Raw genomic sequence first — 22,556 nt, 5'->3', positions numbered from 1 at the left:
CGAAAGTACATAGTTTTGAAGACAGTATTATACAACTAAAATGGGATAAATGTTTGTAGATTGAAAACTGTGAATAGAAACAAAAATTTATAGGTACATGACTGCTTAAATATACATATATTTGTACTGTTTTAATGCTGACTATGTCTCATGGGATGAATTAAACGTTAATAACCATAACTCATGTAATGTAGAAATATGAAGTAAAACTATTTTTGTACGACGCCGACGATGAAACAGGTTCGTGATCCAGTCAATAAAATAAAAACATTGCAATTTTTATTGGTACATAATTGGCGGAGAAACGGATGAACATACAAGCAATTAAGTAAATACCGTGAAAGATATCACTTTTGGGATTATCAATTTTAATAGAAAACTCTTGTGAAATAAATAAGGGATTTTAATCTTTTTTATTTATTTTATTGTTGGGTTCAGTTTATGTACATATTTACATGACGTAAAAAAAAGCCTTATTTATACATATATACAACTAAAAAATGGCATCAAAAAACTCCTCATCGCTGCCCACCGGGAGTGTACCCAAGAGGCTGGCAGCATTGCCACGTTGGATGGCAATGCTTAATTTTTGACCAAAATAAAAACCAGCCTTTGGGTCACTTGAAGTGTCAGCAAGTCGCTTTGCCAGATCTTTAAAAAGCAGATGAGCACTTGGACCCCACGGCCCGAGGGTTTCAACCCCAAACGGCTCAAAGGTATAGTTACCAACCAGGGTGCTATATTTGCGCCGTTTGAGGTTCTCTGCAGCCGCAGCAGCGGAACCAGCACATCGCGCCGAGCTAGGAAGGTGAGATGGTGCAAGAGTATCGACACAAGTCGCGTCCCATACTAAAGACCTACCCATCTTCCACGGGAACAACGACATACCGTCTGGTCTCTTGCCATCGTCGCGTGCCAGACCACTGGGTTCTAATATGGCTGGAACGCCTACGGCAACAAGAGCGCGACGGATTATGTCATTGATATTCGCATGCCGTGCAAATCGTCCCGCGCTGCGGCTGCACGACAAGCCGTGGTGTCCAAGGCTGCTGACAGCTTCGCCACAGTGGCAGCGGTGAGGAGAGCAGCACGGAGCACCCAAACGCAAGCAAACAGCAAGCCGGAAAGTGGTGTCGTCAAACAATGTGCCTATGTTTGACGACGGAAGTGCCAGAAGCCATAGACCCGACTCCCATTCGCCCACAGCCAGAAGGCGCGCTCGCTCTGCAGAAGAAATTGACGTATTTAGCAGATTATTCCGTATAACTCTGCAGAGCGGCTCATCCCACTGTCTCTGGGAGGACGGGTTGACGGGTGGATCAGTATTCGGGCAGGTGATTTTCCAAGCCTCTACAGCCTCAGTCAGACATGGTACCTCGCAATTGGCCAGTGTGATAGGAAGAATTTTCCTGGTCAATTGCTCAGTACCATGGACGGAGGATATAAAGGCCGGTAGGCTAATACTTGAAATTTTGCGGACGCCAAGCCCTCCCATGCGAACGGGAAGAGTAGCCTGAATCCAGGCTCGGTCGTCCAAGGCCACATTTAAAATTGATGTTAATGTGTGTCTAATAATTTTGTCAAGTTGTTCCAAAAGGTTTGTGTGCTTCCATAGAGTGGAAGCGCGCAAATAGTATGTTAATTTTGGGCCAAAACAACAATATCTAATGATTGTGATGGCTGAGTGCATGTTAATTTGGAGCAGCCTTTCCGAAATATGATTGAAATTTTGTATTTTGTCCTGAATAAAATTCGAAAATGAATTTTCATATATTGGGGAACCAAGGAGACAAAGAGAGTCCTTATCAATTAATTTAATATCCGGGGCTATTGCATTGAATTTTGAAAGTGTGTCTTGTCTGTCAGTATTGTCCGGTACAAAAAGTTCGCATTTGGAGTAATTTAAATTTAATTACTACTTAACAGTTTCCACAGTTTATGGGAAAACTTTTGGTATAGTAACATAACTTGTTTGTACCATAGACGTAGACGCGTTGAGTGGGCATTTACAAAGAAAGTACAGAAATGACATTTTTTTTGCAAACCTATCGTATTATTTAAAGAATAAAAAGTAAATATGTCAAACTGATTATTTGATTTTTTTTAATTTTCTTCCTATTTTTCTTAGAAAACAGTCAATCTGTAGCGTTTTTGACGTGCAATTAGTTTTGCGATAAGCACAAGCGTTCCTCGCAAACTGTTACCTCAAGAGAAACAAACCTATTTTTTGATATAGTGCACAGAATATTTATTTTATAGCTTTATAAGTTCGAATTGATCGATATTATATAGCGATAAGAAATAGCTACAATTTAAAAGATTTGTCTTAACAACCATAACCAAATTAAAAATAATGATTAGGGCGACCAAGCCGTTGTCTATGCTTATTTTGCTAGCGTCCATTCGCAGCGGCGTGTCTGTCAATAGTGTCAACAAAGTCAATTATCCCCAACGTTCTTTAAGTTTGAATTTATTGAATAAAAAGTGGAATAATATTTTGATAATCTTGAAAAGTTTTCACTTCTTATTGAGATGGCAGATGTAGATGAGATTATTGATTATATAAAATCACTAAAGAAAGGGTTTGACAAAGATCTATTTCAGAATAAAATTGATGAACTAGCTTACGCAGTTGATACAAGTGGTTTACAATACAATGATTTCCATACTTTGTTTAAAGTTTGGTTGAATTTATCTATTCGTAAGTATTCTTTGAATATGGTATCGAGTGTTTCAACTTATCTCGGGTGGTTTTTAAGTTATTGAACCTGTTGCGTTTACAGCGAAAACAAAATGGGTGAATTTGGGTGCCTGCATTGTACCCCCAGACAGTGTTGACGATCGTACCGTGGAATATGCTCTGAGTTGGATACTATCTAATTACGAAGACCAGTCGAGCTTCACACGGATAGCATTTTTACTTGACTGGCTCACAGGTATGTTGACAAATAACAACATTATCTATCACTAGCCGTTTTCCCGCGGTTACGTCCGTGTCCCTTGGGAATTACAGCCCGTACTGGGATAAAATATGCCCTTTGTTACTTGCAGATAATGTAGCTTTTTAATGGAGAAATAATTTATAAAATCAATCAAGTAGTTTTTAGTTTATTCATTACAAACAAACAAACATAATGAGACTGTGTATATTGCTGTTTTTTCAGTTATTATAACATGTTTACAACATTACAAATATTGTTTACATTGTAAATTTATGATTTACAGCTGCCATGGAATGTGAATGTATTGATATGGACACTCTGGAAATTGGATATGATGTCTTCTACGTCAGTTTGTCTTATGAAGTTCTTGTAAGTATTGATAGAACATTATTTATCTTTATCTTATTAACTCTGGGTGAATCAATATTGCACCCGTCTAAACAGAGAATGCTAAATGAAACTGTTGGCCAATCCTGATCCATTAAACAATATCTATCTTTGTATGATTGATGGGTAACTTTAAAAGTAATGTGCATACCAAAAAACATGAAAACAAAGAAATCATTAGACAGCAGTTCCTTGAAGTTGATCATCCTTCTATCTACTCTTAACAAGATACTGTAACTGTGTACATCAGAAATGTTCTATCGATTCATGGCTGGTCAAGCCCTCCAATTATTTTTATGGTTACAAATTCATAGAGACAAATCAGCTGCAGCTGAGTACCAGTGTCTTACATAGAAACAAAGTCAGTCTTAAATCCCATGTGCGTAAATTATGTATGTAAATAAAAATCTGTCTTTAATTTCAGTCACCTCATGCCATGAAGCTGGTGTACACCCTCACAAAACCAATTGATGTCACTAGAAGGAGGGTTCTTGAATTACTTGACTATGCCAGGAAAAGAGAGACTAAAAAGGTAAGCTCTTCAAATAGGTTTCAATGGTCACTTAACTTAGTATGGCATATGAGTTGATTAGGCCTACTGAAGTAGTGGCCAGATTGAATGTATGATATATCTTTATGTATATTGAATTCTGGTGAAGCTTTATAACAGTTTTGCCTTACAAAAGACAAAAATCTAAACCCAGTACTACAGTGTACATTAAAATAGTAATGTACTTCTACTTACTGTTGCAGACTTTGTACAAGCAACTGCAGGTCCTTCTAGGACTATTCAAGTCCTACAAACCAGAATGTGTTCCTGAAGATGTGCCAGCCATCTCTGTACATACAGCCTTCAAAAAGGTCAACCCCAACCTCCTTGCTAGATTCAAGAGGAACCAGGTAAGTGACCCAAGATATTCCTTCAAAAAAAAAAAGTGATTTTTTATGACATATATATTTTTTTATTTTGTTTTAGGAAAACAGAAACACATTGCGCAAGGAAAAGCATCATTTGACATGGAATAATCCTATTAATTCAGTAAGTATTATATGTATTTTAGGATATAGTATTCTAATTATAATTTTGAAAACATAGTAATTTTTGGTTGATAAAAATTACAGGAGCGTGGAAGAAATAAGAAAGCAGAGCCATTGGTTCCAAATATGGAGTTTTTCAGTATTGGCTCTAAACAGTATGCAAGTGACAAGGAAAGAGAATTCCTGGATTTTACAGAGTGAGTTATTAAGAAAGTGATTTGAATCTTTGTAATTTACTTTGTGCTGAAAAAATAATTTATTGAAAAAAAAAAAAAACGAGACTGCTCCATGGTTTGATATGGGTTTATACATAATAATGTTACTGAAATATTTGTGCACTCGTATTTTTTTCTGGGTGATAAATATATTTTTCTTGTTATAGTAACTAGTTTTTGTTACATATACATCCAACAAGGTACATAACACTTAAAGAGTAGATTTTCCCCTAAAGTTGGCTACTAGCAACTTCTTGATTGTTCACCTTTAGTTAAGAACTTACTCTCAGATGGAGTATAAGGTGAGTTACTAATGTCCGTTTTACCAACAATCTCTTAACGTTTCCCTAACTTAGTGTCACTTAGAATAAGGGCTCCCCCAATAAGGGACACTTAAACTTTGGTGAAAACGAAATTCGTATTAAGTGTTCCCTAAATGCTCTTAGGGGATCCCTAAATTTAGGTATTTCTTGGTGAAAATGGGCATAAGTAGCATTTTGTGGACTTAAATCTTGTTTTCCTGTATGCAGTCCGGTATCAGTTCTTCAATGCGGGTTACAAAGCTCAGCGTCCCGGCCGGCGCGGGTCCGCGCGCTGCTGTGCAACGCGACGGGCGTCGCGCTGCTGGCGGTCGCCTCGCATGACGAACAGGAACTCCTGTCACATGATTTACATCATCTACTTAATAACTGTAAGTATAGGGTATTGGTTTGTCTAGGTAACTGAGTAGAGGAGGTCAGATAGGCAGTCTCTCCTTGTAAAGCACTAGTACTCAACTGCACCCCAATATATTTGGGAAAAGGCTATCCATTTATTTCATCGATGAAAGGTTGATATGTTACACTATTGTAACTTCAAGTAGAATTTGGAAAAATGGCATATAAAAAAAATATGACCGTTCTTATGTTTTTTATTTTGTTTTTAAACATGCAGCCTGGGCTACAAGAAAAACAATTCTACCGGTAGGTACCTATTAACCATACGACAATCTACAATATATCGACTTTTGAAATATTAGTAGATTTGTAACCAACATTGTAACTTATACTCCATTTAAAATAATATTAGAAATTTAAGTAAACCTTCTTTACTGTTTGTTCAACCGATTTTGACTTCTATTCCGTAGACAAAATAACGAAATTGAAAGCAAAATAGTGGTTACAATACCAAGTATTTACTGCAGCCGCCATTAATCATACTACTAACGCAATAGAAGTCAAAATCGGTTGAACAAACAGTAAAAAAGGTTTACTTAAATTTATAATGTTATTTTAAATGGAGTATAACTGTTACGAAATTAAATACAAAAAGCCAATTTGCTTACACTAAAAGTACCCTTTAGCATTATAAACAAAAACAAAAAAACAGAATAAAATAACGTTCTCCTCACTTCACAGGTTTCCTCAGCGTCTCACCACACACATACATACAGAAGCAAGACCTACTACATCGGCTGGCTATACTGCAGCAAACATTGATGCAAGGCATACCTGTTATCACCAGGTTCTTGGCGCAGTACCTGCCCTTGTGGAACGAAAAGGATTATTTTGCTGAGGTAGTTATTATAATAAGATAGATAGGTATACTGGTTGTTGTAAAATTTAACGGTAACCTCCGAGTACCGGGCGAGAATACCGAAAAAAGGGATTGTAACTGGTATTACTTGGTCTTTTGCTTGTTATAGGTTGCCGCTGAGTTTTGCGACATCCTGTGTACACGTTTACTTTTATTTATTTTTTCATAATCTGCAACAATAATGCGCAATAATGGGCAATGTTAAGGTACATTGCACAACACATCCGCCCTCGTATACTTCGTCTTCGAAGAGAGAATTTCATTGGTATTTTTCTATTACTTTTATTTTAGTTACCTGCCTTCTATTTTTAAGATTTGATTTATATTTTATGGCTTTTGAAGCCGGGTAAATAAATTACAAATATGATTTTACCTTTCAGATATTGCAGCTAGTGGAGTGGGTGAGCGCGGACAGCCCGCAGCAGCTGCCGAGCGTGCTGGAGGCTCTCATCAACATATACCATCGAGCCCAGCCCCTAGAGCAGTGTGCTATACTCAATAGCTTCAACCATATGTACTCTAATCTCGTAAGTATTCTCACTTATAGGCTTAGTACTCAGCTGCATCTGATAACCTAGTATAAAGAGACCAAGTAAGTTTCCTTCGGCCTAATCCGCGACATGCATACTGTCTTAGGATTGTCACTTTCAGCAGAATTTAATATAGTGCCTATAAAATCTTTTATTTAACTTGCATATGTTAAATGTGCTGGCGAAATCTTGCGTCTCAATTGAGCTGTGTATGTCCAGTTTGAATGACATTGACGTCATTCTAAATCCAATATGGCCGCGTATCCAAGATGGTGGACCAGTAGTTCTTAATGCATCCTTTCAATAGCAACCAAATGCAAGGGCTGAGGTTAACTTAACTAACTAAATACGTGTACTTAAATCTCAGGACGAGCTTTTATCTATGCCAATATAATAAAGAGGATATGTGGTACTTGGTCTCTTTATACTGGGAACTAACCCCAGAAAAGGCTTAAGGCAGGAAGGTGATATATTGTGATGTTTTCAGGTATACTGCAGTACTAGACCTCGCCTGCACTTCATGGGCATCGCACCGTCAGCTGAGAGCTATAGCTCCGTACTGAAGATGGTCGCAACGGCCATCACTGACATGTGCAACAAGGAGTTACAAGTTAATCCAGGTATTTGTTTTTTGGTTGTAGTGTTAAACGTGAGAACTTGTTATTGGTTGTCCGAATACCATTCAAATTTAGAATGTTTTTATCTTGCTTTAAGTCTTCCATGCTGTATAAATATGACCAATTTTCGACTTACGCGCTATTGTAACCTAAGCGACAATATGGACAGGTGAATATTTGAACACGTAAATAACAAGTATTCTCGCTTACAGATGACATGATAGTACTACACAGCTCAGTGCAGGGCGCCGTGTGCCGCGCGCGCAGCGGCGCCGCGCACCGCGCCGCGTCGCCGTGCGCGGCGCCGGCGCTGGCGCTGGCGCTGCCGCTGCTGGCCTGCTCCGCCGCGCTGCTCGACAGCGTCGCGGGACTCATGATACTGTATGTCTTACTCATACTTTCATTTGTTCACTCTCATCATCTCCCGAGCCTTTTCCCAGTGGCGGTATTATCATACAAGCCCAAAGCCCAAATGCCTCGCTAAAATACTCAATAGACTCAATAAAGAATCAATATCAAAAGCGAACTATTTAAAACTTCGCGCGCTTAATTCTCCATGTTCAACCTAACATGAGTTAACCGCGCACAAACTTACCTACGTACAACAACTGAAAATCTCCTTTTTTGAATACCACATAAGCAACATCGTAGGCCTGTTTTTCGAATGGATGAATTATAATTACAATTATTGTAGGAGACACCAAAAGAAAAACCCTTAAACATCTCTTTCTTACAGGTACAAAAATATAATCTCAACTATGAAAAAATCTAACACGATAACCAACGATGGAGAATTCGAAAATCAAATGCAGATACTCCAAGCGTACACAACGGACCTCGTGAACTGTGTGTACAGCGAAGAATTTCTCAGCGCCAGAAAACAAGGCTTTGTCTTCAATAAAATGCACCCACAGTTAGTTGGCAAACTAGCTTCATTAATGCCTGATGTAGACTCCAAATTAAGTATAAGAAACAGTATTGCTTTTGCCCCCTACACTTATGTACAGTTGGACGCTATAGATCACCGGGATGCGGATAACAAATTATGGTTCAATGCCGTCGTTGGTCAAGAGTTCACGAATTTGAGCAGGTTTCTTAAGAAAGTGGTCACGGAGTTGCGCTACCAATAAATGTATAGTAAGTTCAACTCAGTCTTGCGCGCGGCCTTATGTGTGGGTAACCCTTGTACATACACAGTGACTTTGTGTGCGTGACAAGAGGTACAGTCGGGTACAAATACAGTTATTTAGGGGTTACGGCTGTTTAAAGAAAAACAGTTATTACGTAATTTAATGTTTATTTATTTATAATGATTCTGAATCGCTACTTGAAAAATCAAATGATGAATTTTCGGATTCGCTACTCTCACCGAGGTAAATTATAAATTTTGACTCCATGTCAAAATGTCTATAGTATTTTTCTTTTTTCTTTTGTACATGTCGACAAGTATTACCCAACATCCCTTCATCAATATGACTTAAACGTTCATTTATGAGTTTCATTATTTCCGTCTTATTTTGGTCGACATTATGCGAAGCAATATTATTTTTTAAAATTCCTCACACATTTTGTTTACATTATTATACTAGATTATACGTCTTTTTACATTCTTAGTCCACACTTTTATTTATTGTCCGCGTACCCCGAGATCTAGAAAATATGTAAGGAGTATTTAATTCATCTTAGATATTTCACCTCATTTATTTCTTAGATACTGTCAACGTCAATTTGAAAAAACTTATGAGAAAATAATGAAAAACTGTAAAATGTAATAATAAAAAGCTTTGAATGTTGTTTCATTTTTTGAAACGCTACCTGACTCCTTAAACATTTTGTCCGTGAAGAACTAGACATTTTCGTAAACGACTGTACCCATAACAAAAAGCGATAAGAACACGTCATGCTCGGACGACGTCACTGTCACACGAATGAAAGTTGTATATTTACAAGCCGACGCACACATAGGGCCGCGCGCAAATCTGAGTTGAACTATCTATAACAGTGATTAAGATTATGTTATAGAAATTAAATAGTAGTAGTTAGTAGTGCCTGTGTCTAGGCGAAATGTCAATTGTGTATGTGATTTTGAAAATTGTGCAAGTGTGGCTCAAAGAGAGATTAGTGTAAGATTTCAAATCAATTTCATTTAAAAGCACAATACCTAAGAAGCCTGGGGTTTTTTGACAAAGTAATTTGACGTAATCTGTAGACAGATCATGTGGTGATACATGTGGATTTTGTTGCCGTTATACGCTAGGTTTTTCCGAACCGAGCGTAACCGCGCAGAAAATCCGCCAGTGTGGAAGGGTAATAAGGAATCTTACAATTGTTTATGACAATAACAGGTTTGAATAAATATTCACTGCCACTGAGTATTTTAAGAATGGACCAATTAGAGTAACATAAAGTAATATTTTAGGTTTTTAGTACTGTAAGAAACTATTGTGTGAATTATACCTGACATAAAGTACCTAAGTTCGTGCTAAGTGATGTGCCTAAATTTTAATTAGGAAGTAATCTCAATAAAATGATTATGAATGTTAATTGTAATTCAATATTATATCGTTTTAACATTTTTAATAAATAAAAAGAGACTATAAATTTTGAATTATTTATTTCGTCGATAAATACTAGCTTCCGCTCGCGGCTTCGCCCGCGTGATGTGTTGATAAAAGTAGCCTATGTGTTAATCCAGGGTATCACCTATCTACATATTAAATCTCAACCAAATCGGTCGAGCAGTTTTTTCGTGAAAGAATAGCAAACATACATTCATACATTTTCACAAACTTTCACATTTATAATATTAGTAGGATTTTCAGATATCGCTGATTGCAAAGTGCGATTTTAATTCAAACCTAGTAATTCTTACCTATATAATACGAAGTTAGCTATGATCACAATGTTCAACAACTCAAATAAACGCGTATATCCCATACGCGTATTAAACCTATCCAAGCTGTATCTGTACACTTGAGAAAAAGTAGCTCCAAGATGGTAATTAGGATTTTAAATGGTTTTGGCAACTGGTGTTACAAAAGTAAGGTATCCACACGTTTCATGAATAAGTATGTCTAAAAAGTTGGTCTCTAAAATTAAAAACACCTTCGCCAACGCTTCTGTTTATTAGACGATCAAAAACTCTTTGCCCCATCAAAAGTACAAATTACAAAGTTACCAATTTTAGGTAGAAGCATTTCCCACGATACTTATGTACCAAGATCCCATTTCGTTTAAATGCACAATTTACATAGCTGATTGATATAAGAGAGCATGAGCATATAAACAGCTCTCCACAAAGACGTGAGTTACTTTTCCATTTCGTCTTGTTACTGGTGCTCATTTATTTTTCGTGGTCCGCTCGAAAGCATAAATTATGGACACCGTGGCTGGAGACTGGTACGTGGCGGGGTGTCGCCCGAGGGGGCCACCCCACGACCGCTCGCCGCCCTTCGCCTCAATGAGAAATGTTTCAGGGCCTTTTGTCCCCTTTTTGCGAGCGACATCTTCAAGGATACTGTGTTAATCGGACCCTGCGATACTTTTTGTGAATGCCGCCTACGGAAGTTGACTGGAAAATCTGATTTTTTTCTCGTATTCTCCCGGCCTCGTTTGCGTTTGATTGTTGTTTGTCTGCCTGGATTACCTACATTAGATTTTAAGAGTCACAATATTATTCTAGATTTTATAAATCCCTTCGGTTTAAGATAAAAGTTTTTCGTTTATTATTCTGAAAGTGGTCTTTCTCTTGCTATTCTTATCAGAGAGCCCGAGTTCAATAGCATTGTAGTAAGAAGAAATATGAAGAGATGGCGGGATGGGCCTGTATGCTTACAACCCTGATTGGTGTGAGGACTCAAAGAAAAAAAAAATGGAGAAATATAAACTTTTCATGTAAGAAAATGTAAGTTTCACAAAATAATCTTATAGCTTATCCCTCGTTATTTACACACGAGGTGCTTCCGCATTCGAGCCAACAGATCGGTAATAGATAAGACACCCACCTACAGATGTATACTGACAAATTGGTGCCTGTCCACTGGCGTCTGTTATTAGAATCTTAGGCTACTTACAATGCTGTCAACAGTGAGTAGAAATTAAAATGATGATTAATTAATCATCGTCTGCCTTTTCCCAACTTTGTTGTGGTCGGCTTACAGTTTAACTGGATGCAGTTGAAAACCCGTGTTTTACATGAGTACATGAGCGACTGCACATCTGACTTTCACAATTTCACAACCGGGCAACCCGATTCTTACCCCTTGGTAAGACTAGTTGTTAGACTTTAACGACTGCTAAAGATGTTCAAATCAGCCGGGACCCATCACTTTATCGTGTCTTCCGAAACACGGAAGAACTCGATATGATAAGATGGATGATGGAATGAATTTATGACAAAGAGTTGCTATTTTGCATTCGGCACTATCATTCAGACCATTAGACAAAGCCACATAAATCTAACGCATTGCGAAATCTCATTGCTGGAGTAATGTGTGAACATGGCCATAAAGTTACCTTAACAAAACTCTAATTCAAGTTAAGTGCCATCGTGTGCAGCCGTATAACCAATATTTATTCAAATAAGCACCAAGTATACCATAACTCAAGAAAGCGAATATTCTCGTGTGATTTAACGCAAAACACGGTGCGGTCTCACAGCTCCCAGCGGGTAGTTTCTGCGGGTAAAAATATGCGCAACTGGTAACAATTGATAGGGGTGGCGCGGGTAGGGTGCACTAGTTCATATCTCGCGTGGAGAACCCTTTGCAACCCCACTTTCCTTTTTATCCCCACTCAAAAATCGCTTCGGGAGACGTGTTTTCGTTGCGAAGTAACTACTGCTCCCATTTTTGCCAAATTGTTGTTTAGGGTGGCGCGGATTATGTAGTTATCCACATCGTTCCTATGCTAAACTAATGTGCTCGGGTGAACACGAAGAAAGGCTGTCGTGATATTGCTTACATTACTCCAATTAGCTTTGTAGATGTGTTGGTACTAGTATAGGAAATTGTATACCTAGGTACCTACCTATTTAGATTAAAGGAGTCTTGGTTAAGTCTAACAGTTGAAAGTTTTTTTTCAGTTTGATTAGAGATACGGTCAAACTTCAGGTTGCTTTTGGTAACCCTTATCTTTTAGTATAGGTCTTACCACCTCTTAACCAAGTACCTAAAAAGTTGTAGCACATTGGTATTCCTAGATTTTAATGGTTGGAACTTTTATAATAATTTCTAAAACCTACGTTTTACCTACCTAAGTGCTAATCCTAAGTAACTAATTTGCGGTTTGTACGCGACTAACATGGTCTGTATACATCAAGAAGATGGAGAGACGTACAAACGGCTGTGTTTCCGAATGTCAAAGCCCGTATAAACCTCTGATATCTGCAAACACGGGTGTTGAATCGTGTTAGTGTAGGCGAAAGCTCACCCGGCTGCTGTCTGTACCCGAATCGATAAAATTCGGGTCCGCGCCCCCGTGCGTTGCCATGGCAACGCGCCCCGAGTCCCCCCAGCCACCACCCCGCCGCATCTCCGAGAACACCGATGTTGACTTAGACGGATAGGGTAAGAGGCTTATTAATGGTTTTGTGTTACTTCAATGTTGTACAACTTGCTACCTTAGATAGATCGACGATTCTGTGGACGGTTTAATACCCAATTAAAATTTTGGTTAAGAAAAGAAAACGAAGATATTTTTGAATATTTTGACTACCGTGTAATTCTAAGACCGATTCATGGAATTTTCTCATAGTAGAAAATGGGAGAACCCGAAAATAATGGTGGAACATTTCCAGGGAGCGCGCGCCGCCATCTTGCCAGACCGCGTGACGCCAGCCATTACAAATCGGGTGCGTTCACGTCGGGCGTCGAGTTGGCATTTCGTTTGCATTATTTTCATCTAAATTCACATTTCTTCAGCGAATCGTGAATAATTTAAATTCGTATTTTCAGCCGATTAATTGTATGCAAGCGACCTGGATTCCTACATTGGATTTGGATCTCGTGATTTACTAATATGCATCTACCTACTTACCCAATTTATTCTGCTCCCTAGTACCACATTTGCTCACCAAGAGCCTAATTAAAGTACCTAGTAGTAGTAGCCAGTTTGTAATATACTTATAACAAAGAGTTAATTCCAGGTTTTAGATGTGCAAAAAATATAGGTCTGTGTCACGAGTTCTATCTAAATGTGTGGATCGTACGATTGCCCAAATAAGTTGGTGGCACGATCCTGCATTACAAGTAGGAGCAACCACGCAGCATCGTAATGTGGGGCGCGTGTCCCCCCGGTGGCGGCGCAGCACCCGGCCGCTCTCGCTCGCCGGTAGCCCGCTTTGTCCAGGGAGCGAGGGCGTGCAAACTTTCTCTTCCCATAAAACTCTGTTTGTTCAGTACGAGCTAAAACATTTCTTTGCGGGTCAGGATTACTTAGCGATGAATAAGTAAATTGCATTTAAAGCGAAATCGTTTTCGTACCTAACATTTTCTTTGTGGAACGTGCGTCGTAGCTTTATGAATTTTAAAATGAAGGCGGGCTGCAGATACTTACGGCGGCGTGAGATAAATTCTTATTAATATTCCCGAGGCGCAGTTTTAGTTCTTTTGTCTCGCGCGGCTCGGGCAGGCAATAAAGAGGTAGACGCCTGGAAATGTGCTGCATTTATACAGGTTTCAGACGGCGCCCGCCCCAGCGCTTGTGCTTTATTTTGTTCGCTCGACGTTCCTTTGCCAGGCTCTCTCCGCTCTCTTATTGCTCGCAGCTAAGACTAACAAGGTTTTTAATTATTTCCTTTAATGCCACTTTCAGCGACGTTACATACGGAGCTTTGTTGTTCTAACGTCGTACTCGGTTGCTACGCTTGCTGGCGTATTTTCAGCTAAATGCTAAAATGGTGCTTTTCTGTGAGCTTTTGTTTAGAGCTCTGGATTCTAATGCGGGAAAGTTAGTTAGGCATTTTTTAGCTATAATTTTAAGAAGTTCTATAAAAAGAAGAAAGCTGAGTATTGACGCAGTTGATTTCGTTGGTCCGTCATGAATCTTATTGGGTATTTATTGAGTGCGTGGCGGCCGGGCAGTGGTGCTCAAAGTGGGCGACAAGATATGATGGACGCAGCTTCCGACGGGATTACGTGAGTGGAGGGTTTGACCTCATTCTCCTGAATGGCTCGCTCACAAACATGTTCCGCTGACGCAAAGCCGTCGTGCTATACTACTGGTAATTATGTTCGGAGTTCAGGAAATTGCTAGGCATTGTTGACTCCGGCATTCTACGCCCGCTTTGTCTCACTTGATGGGTACCTAATTAGATTTGTGAAATGTGCGTACTTAAGTAGTATTGTTGCGAATTTTGCGTTCGTTTCCTGGGGTAAGCGTAGTAAACCAGAAATAAGTCTGTTATTAAAAACACAATTCACAAAATGGTAACTTATGTACAGGGTCATATGGTGCTTTTAGAGTCATGTAGAATACTGTCTAAAGTAAGTAAATACCTTCTCCGAATGGCGACTTTTTATGGTATCTATCATGGTGAGTAGACCAGCCGTCCCTCTTCACCAGGCATCAGTTTTTCAGAGTCACCAAATGTTTTTTGAAAAACAATCTAGATATACATATTAACTATCATTCTCTGTCTCTTATGACCAGATGGCTTAATTGGGGACCACTATTTACATAAATGTATATTCCGGAAAATGTGTATTTGGGTAAAACTAGGTGGGTACCTATTTAACATAAACCACACTTTTGCTACAGTATTTCAGAGTGTAGAGCTGGTATAATTCTATTTTATTTATAACATTTTGTGTGGCCTTAAGCGCAGAATGTCGGGAGCAGACAATTGTTTTCCTCGGCGAGTGGCCAAACATGAAGCTCATTTACATGAACACTACATTTTACATATTATTTGTTACTGTTGCGTGGTGTTGCCACACTTCATCCTGCTTTTGTTGAATTTACAATAGGTAAACTTTTTGAAGTATGACAAATGTGTTAGAAGTAGGAAAAAGCAGTACAAAAGTAGGTAATGTACTTTGGCTTTTTAATGCATTCTAGGCTTCTTCTTTTTCTTCAGTTATCATCTAAAAGCGTTTCATATAGCTTCTTACTAATCGCCAAGTAAGTACGAAGGAAATTACGTTTCACGCATGTAATCTCAATAATCAATACAATAATAAACAAACAATCGCAATAATATTACCTACATAGATGCAATACCTTGCTTACCGCGCCCATAATTGAAATCGGATCCAAATTAATGCCTAACGCACACAACATTGATGCATGTGTGCACTCAGTGTATCTACGTAATACATACGCCAGCTTCCATTTACATAGGCAGGTATATAATTGTGTACGCTGGTTCCAGGATATCCAACATGTCGGAGTATGGCTGTAGTTATAACTGATATAAGTACAGTTCGATAGAATATCCATCCCCTCCCCAGTTTCCCCCCGCCCGGACGAGCTAGCCACCTCCTCCCGTGTCATGTCTGACGCGCAATGTATTTTACTATGGATAGTGCATTTATAATTATTATTTTATTTTACGGTTTTTGTTGGGGAGTTCTTTGTCTGGTAGTTGAGGGAGGCTTGTGAAAAGTTGCAGGTGGATGTTAGATGCGTCAAGATGAGGATCGTGCGATACGTGAAAGAACTCCTTTGTTCTCCATGTATAAATGGGTTGATTATGTTTTTTTTTTATTACTGATCTAAATAGGTGTCTGGTCATCAAACTAAGAGGTAAGAAAGGATGAGCGTGAAGAATTGAAAATGAAAAGAAATTGCATATTTATAAGAAGGAACTGTCACTCACATGAACAAAGCTACATTGTAATTTGTACTTATCTATAGTTCGGCCATTCAGAGAATGCGTTCCTGACACGTCGCGATTGAACTGACGACGTAACTTTGCAATGGCGTTGCAGTTACGATAAAAATATTTTTGCTGGTTGTTTACCGTTTTAACAATTGAGGAGCATTAAAACAACATTATTATATCAATAATCAATGAATGTAGTTACGTCGTCAGTTCAATCGCGACGTGTCAGGAACGCATTCTCTGAATGGCCGAACTATAATAAGAGTAAAAGCGGGAGGAAGATGGAAAATACCTGTCACATATAAAACTTTTCTCAAGTTTCAACCGGCACCAAGTGGCCTGTCACATTTTAATAACACATGACATAGTGTTGCAGTACTTATATGATATTACGACAGTAGGTTGTCCGGGAGCGCCACAAGTCATCCGTTATGTAGCCAGCGCGCCATGTGTCATGTCCCGTGAAATATGGCGGCTCGTAAAACATCGCCATGCCTATGAGCCACGAATTTGATAAATTATTGTGCATTTTGATGCCAGCACAAAGCTTGCGAAAGTTTATTAAATAATATCAGTATTATCAAGTGGCATTTTCTTTTTATTTAGGTACTAGGTACCTACCTACTTTTTAAAATTCAATGTATGTAGTAACTGCAATTCGGTGCGACCGGTGCGGTAACTTTTCATAGAAAACTTTCGTCCCAAAAAATCGGGGAAAATAAATTTCAAGGTGTCTGTTCACATTTGTGGCTCACTTTTCTAGACTACAGACGATAATTCCACCGATACGATACTTTAAAAAAATAAAATATAAGGTCCTCCCCAAACTGGAAAACAATACTGGCAATCACATTTACAACGACTAAATAACAGAACAGAATGCCATGCATCATAAAAATGTTTGATCAAAATAGCAATGTTACAAATTAATCATGGCGTACAGATCCATCTGAATTTAAATTCCACCGTGGAGTACTCTCCAGACTTGCTTTATTAATAAACAGAGGGGAGGCGAACCCTTTGTGAAATACTAGCGATTCAATATTCGACATGATTGCATCGATACCCAGAATACATGCAGGCTTCAAATTGTTCATCACGGGCGTATCAAAGCCGTCTAGCCCAGACAAAACGAAACCATTTCCAAAATCCCTTAATTAGTGTTCGCCCCCCCTGTCTGTCAGTGTCCGCATGTCGAATGCGGTATGCCTATCACAAAGGTAGTATTAATTAATGAATCCAATATTGAATCCTTTTGATACGTGCATGTATCCGTATCCGTAGTGTGCGTGTATGTACGTTAGGTGTCTACTTTCGATGTAATTACTCGTCAACATGTCATATGCACACAGAATATAGTTATTGGGGGTGTACAAAGCGACGAGGGCTGTTCAAACGTCATGGCGGCCGTCACAGTCTGGCAATATGAGTGCAACAACTGCAGCTCTTGTGAAACAGTGGGAGCATGATCAGGATGATAGTGTGTTTTGTATTCAGCTACACGAAGTAGTAATAGTTTTCTTCTTAACTTGACGTACTATATGTGCACCTGGACATTGTTTGTAATGAATAAATTACGTAACAGTACGTAATTGTTATTTAAATACATGTACGACATGCGTAATATATGCTAATGTTTAGTCTACGAGCCCTTTGTTAGCTGCCAGCTTAATGTGGGATACGGTATTTGAATTTCTAAGTGGTTTGCCATCGAAGTCAACTATATTCGAATACGAAACCATTATAATGAATGTATGGACGTTGATAGAAATGCTAACAAAGTAAACAGTCATTAGTAATTCATTACAAAGTAAGGACAAGTTTAAAATATAAATTAAAATTGACGCACCGTTGCCACCCTCCTGTGGTTAAGTCCGGGCCGCAGCCCCCCCTCGGCACGAGACCGAGAATCAGGTGGCAGAGAGATGCAATTCACCTACAAACGTCGGCTGCACCATTTACCAAGCGATTATAGACCGTATTTCTAACCGGTTTATAGCTGTAATTGGTTGTATGTAGGTCGAGGCCCGGGCAGAGCTGGTGCAAGCTCCCGCCGGCGGTTGCCAATGGTTACAGTCGGACCGCGAGGTAGGTACCTAGTACATAGTCCACACATGCGTTATACTCAGTTAATATTTGAATAGGGATGTTCGCAATATTTATATTGCATGGCCAGCTCCCGACTATTCCCGGGGATGGAAAATCAATAATCTTATGTAGGTACTGAACGCTGCCGGTCTAGGTGTGCTATATTGATTCACTACAAACTGTATAATTAATGTCGGCTATTATGTATTTGGGATGAATCTACTCTACTACTAATTGGTACTTAACACAGAGCTCTCTAATTGGTTGTTTACTTAGCTATGTAAGTTCGAACATGCAAATTAACATTCATTTCCGATTAAATGCTCCGTGGCTGGTCTGGGAGGTACCTATGTACTTCGGCTACATTATCGAATTCTCTCTGGATTGCAGCTCTTTGTCCGGTGAAGTGTGAATGCATCTTCAACGCTCTGTCGGTCCGTTCGGCGAATATTTGAAGAATGTAGCGAATGTGAGCTTTGAGCTACCCTTTGTAGGGAAAGTCATTGTGAACTGCCTGTTACTTTGTTGTAGAGAGAGAGAGGATATAAACTGGTACTTGTTTACTTAATCAAATTGTTTTCGAATATCGGCACGCCTAAAACAAAGGATGAGTGCTATTTAACACATTCTAGTGAAGTTTTAATTAATTCTTAGGTATTTTGAATTAGTATCACAAGGACAAGAGGCTCTTGTCGTTCTTTGTTATGACTAATGATTTAGCCGCAACCGTAGGATAGTGGAATGGAATGATATAATTTTATTAAGTCCATCGGGTGCATTTACTTATTTAAAGTAAGAAAACAGATATAGAACTTAATTTTAGTTTCAAAACAAATCTAAGAACCGAGCATTTTTCACCCGTCTCAACGCCTCAAACCACAAACCCCAACTTCCACAATTTAAACACAGCACCGTATTCAAAGTTTATTCACGGAAATTACAATTTCGCGGACTCAACCCTCATGATGTGGACGGAGCCTCGCTGCCATTACAGTGAGCCAAATGAGCCCTGAAACCGTTGTCCGAGATAAAGCGACCGCCTCGTGCCTCCAAAGAATTGCTCCTATAAACTTGATTGAATATTTTCTCTTGCACGTTACACTTCTGTTACCGTCGAGACCGCCAGATTTATAGACGTGAACGTAATCTACCACCCAGTTTTTTGTTCAAGAATAAAGGAAATGTGTTTTCTTTTATGATTTTACGACAATACTTATGCGATGAATGCTTTGAGGGTCGCTCGCTGATTTATTTTTGACACGTTTTTATTAGCGTGCGGTTATTTTGAGTTGCATGTGTTGCTTTTTATTGTTTTCTCACAAAATTAATTTATTATAATGTCAAAATAAAATAAATGAGTTACTCGCAACGTGCCAGTTCCTAATTTAGAAGTTCTTTAGGATAGTGCAAAACAACACAGGAATAGTTTGATACAATATGTTTTAAAGAAACCATACAACTCTATTTTGATAAACTATCAAGTTTGTAACTTACATAATGAATTCTTGAAGAACAAAGGAATTTTGTTCGTGAAAGTCTCCCCCAAACTTCGGAAAGCTCATTGCTGAGCTAAAGTCATCACATGATAATGCCTGAAGAAACACGATGAGAACTCTTTTTAAATTCCATGTTTATTAGTAGTAGTTTCGAAAATATGGAACATAAGAACATAGTTTCCTTGCAAATTCCTTATAAATACGTTAGTAGTCAGTAGACAGTTTGACAAAAAATCTTCATGCAACCATCCAAACATCGCCAGCTAGATTTTGTTGGACCACTGCACTCTTTAAAGTCAAACAAAGAAAGAACCACAAGAGAAATCACTGCCAACACCTTTAATAACCAACCTTTTTACTTTGTAGGCCATATAAAGTAAAGAAACAAATAAAACCTTAGCCTAAAGAAGACAAAGGATAAATATAACCTCCTTTCAGCTTCTGTGGCTCCACAAAGATTTACCTTGTGAGTTTTATGGCTTATGTTTATTGCTTTGCTCACGAAAATCTCTTGAAATAGGGATTTTGCTTAAAAGTTGCGATAAGAGTACCATTATAATGGTATTTGTATACTATAATTAGTCAAAGGTTTTGCTTTTAAAACCGCTGCCATGTGCTTTAGAGCATCTACAATGACTTTATCTTAATATATTTCCATTACTATTGAATAGGCCCATATCTAGGCAATTAACATTAAAAATAGAACTAATATCAGGACTCTATCAAGAATACTTCAGGAAGATGTCGCCCACTTCTCACAATATTGATAAAGATGTACCTACTTTATCTATTTATTAAGTGCCTACACGGTCTAAAACACCCAAATTGAGACAGACAGCAAAAATAGATGCCGAAACTAACGCCCACACAATCGGCTGACATTTAAATGAATATTTAATATGAGAACCCAAATGTGGGGATCATTCTAATCTTTATAAAAGCGTGAATGATGTGCACGATTCCGGCGTAATACCTGCGTAATAAATAGTACAAACATGCCACTTTGACTGAAAGGGGTATTTTTTGTGAGCCGTGACGCGGCCCGGTCCCTCGGGCTTGTCTTACCGTTATCGGGCCCCGGCGTCCCAGGGGCCCGGAGGGTTATAAATCTACCGAAGACATGTCTCGGCATCGCGTCCCGTGATGACGAGCGCCCAAAAACTGTATTTATAGGGTCTTCTTCTTTATTCGTTTGCTTATCCAATATATTGGTTATGTGTTATGATTTTGGCTTTGAAAATTATGGCAGGGCTCTTAGGCTTCGGAAAATCTTGCTTTTTGTTATTGCTACTACGACGAAGGGCACACCGTGGAATAGGATAAAGAGAAAATATTCATCGTCAATATTTGTGTCTTAATTTTTATCAAAAGTTCTTATTAAACATCTTCATTTGTAGGTGCTTCGATTATTTTCAAAGATATTCTCAAAAAAGTATCGATGATATTAAAACTAAGATAAGATACGATCATATTGTGAAGCAAAAACATTACATGCAAAACGGTAGAAGGCAACAAAAGCACATTATTACAGGAAGTTAGCGTACGTCCCTAGTGCTTTAAAATGCGACGTGGAGCTCCAGATATTGTATCGCGAATAAATATATTCAAGTCTCTCAGCAAACAAGCGGGACGTACTGCAATTGTATTAAAATTCGCTTGTTGACGAAATTGCGAGTTCCGCCATATTGTTGTACTAACAATCCGTAGCAATGCTACGAAGTTTGGCGGTGTGCTTCGTAGCAGCTACGAAGCGTAGGTTTTTTAACCAGATTACAAACTTGTCTCGGATGAGGAAATGCTGGATGGAACTGCATATCTTTGTATTAATGAAGTAACACTTATAATGGTTTGAATGTTGCGTTAATATTAGAGTTTAAATTTGTGTAAAGTATGCTCCTTCTCAAATGCAATAAATAATACAAAGTCCATTTAGATACTTTTCGTTTGGAACTCAAAGAATATTTAAATAAAATGGACCAGTCCTAACTGTTCGTATATGTAGGTTAGAGGAACTTTTTATTAGTAATATCCTTTGGCTGGGATGTTTCATCTTTAACTGGTTAATGCGGTTTCGTAACGTTCGTTCTAACTTTTGTAATGAACTCTGCGCTGACATCAAAGCTTCTACTCACTCCATACTGTATATTTATAATATTGAGATATGTTTCACGTCACAGTTCATATAGAATCATTATAGTATATATAAAATAAATTTTGATTACACATAGATTTTGATTTTGATTGAACATAGATATTACCTTATTTATAAAGTAGCTGATGAGCATTTACATAATATGATAACCCTCTTTGTCTCGTCATCATCTACCTCACCAAACAAGGGAACTCGTCGTAACAAGATGGTCACTCGTATCCAACATAAGTCATAAGAGACTAAGGGAGGAGGTAAAGAGGTCGTTCTTTACCTCCTCTCTTTGTCTCTTAGGTTAAAACCAATGAGAAGAAACTTTTCGCTTGAGTTAAGCTGATTTCACTATCATGGGTCCAGCACTAAGATGTATATGGAAGGTAATAGAGTTTTTCAATCTGCATTACTTACTATCAATTTAAAAATAAGTGTAATATAAAATATCCTTTGTTCACAACCCGGCTGCAGGCGCCCTCTGGCGGCGTATTTCCCAACTGCACATTATTACATTTTCACTGGACGCGGCATTTGAAAAATATGCAACACTACATATTATCGGAATTCCTTTGTTGCTCTGCCTTCCGATATATAATATTGCTTTTCCAAAGGAATAGTTTTTCTTATGAATTTAGGAAATATGCTGCTGTGACGTCGAGACGGCGAATGTTCTAGAGTTTTTACTTTTTTATAACATTTAT

The 22,556-nt window shown here is 38.4% G+C and overlaps 1 protein-coding gene across 1 annotated transcript; it reads left to right on the top strand.

The window, feature by feature from the left end:
• The first annotated feature begins 2,406 nt into the window (after positions 1–2,406).
• On the top strand, positions 2,407–9,905 carry LOC124646303 (centromere protein I-like). The gene is made up of 14 exons (XM_047186424.1): positions 2,407–2,701; positions 2,784–2,936; positions 3,226–3,311; positions 3,754–3,861; positions 4,083–4,229; positions 4,306–4,368; positions 4,452–4,564; positions 5,113–5,273; positions 5,980–6,137; positions 6,538–6,684; positions 7,175–7,307; positions 7,517–7,685; positions 8,041–8,438; positions 9,301–9,905. Exons 1-13 carry the CDS (start codon positions 2,533–2,535, stop codon positions 8,432–8,434), a joined length of 2,001 nt encoding a protein of 666 aa, XP_047042380.1. The 5' UTR covers positions 2,407–2,532; the 3' UTR covers positions 8,435–8,438; positions 9,301–9,905.
• Positions 9,906–22,556: the final 12,651 nt, after the last annotated feature.

Source organism: Helicoverpa zea, chromosome 3 (genome assembly GCF_022581195.2).
Source record: "Helicoverpa zea isolate HzStark_Cry1AcR chromosome 3, ilHelZeax1.1, whole genome shotgun sequence".
Taxonomy (NCBI): Eukaryota; Metazoa; Arthropoda; class Insecta; order Lepidoptera; family Noctuidae; genus Helicoverpa; species Helicoverpa zea.
This window is presented reverse-complemented; position numbering and strand designations above follow the sequence as displayed.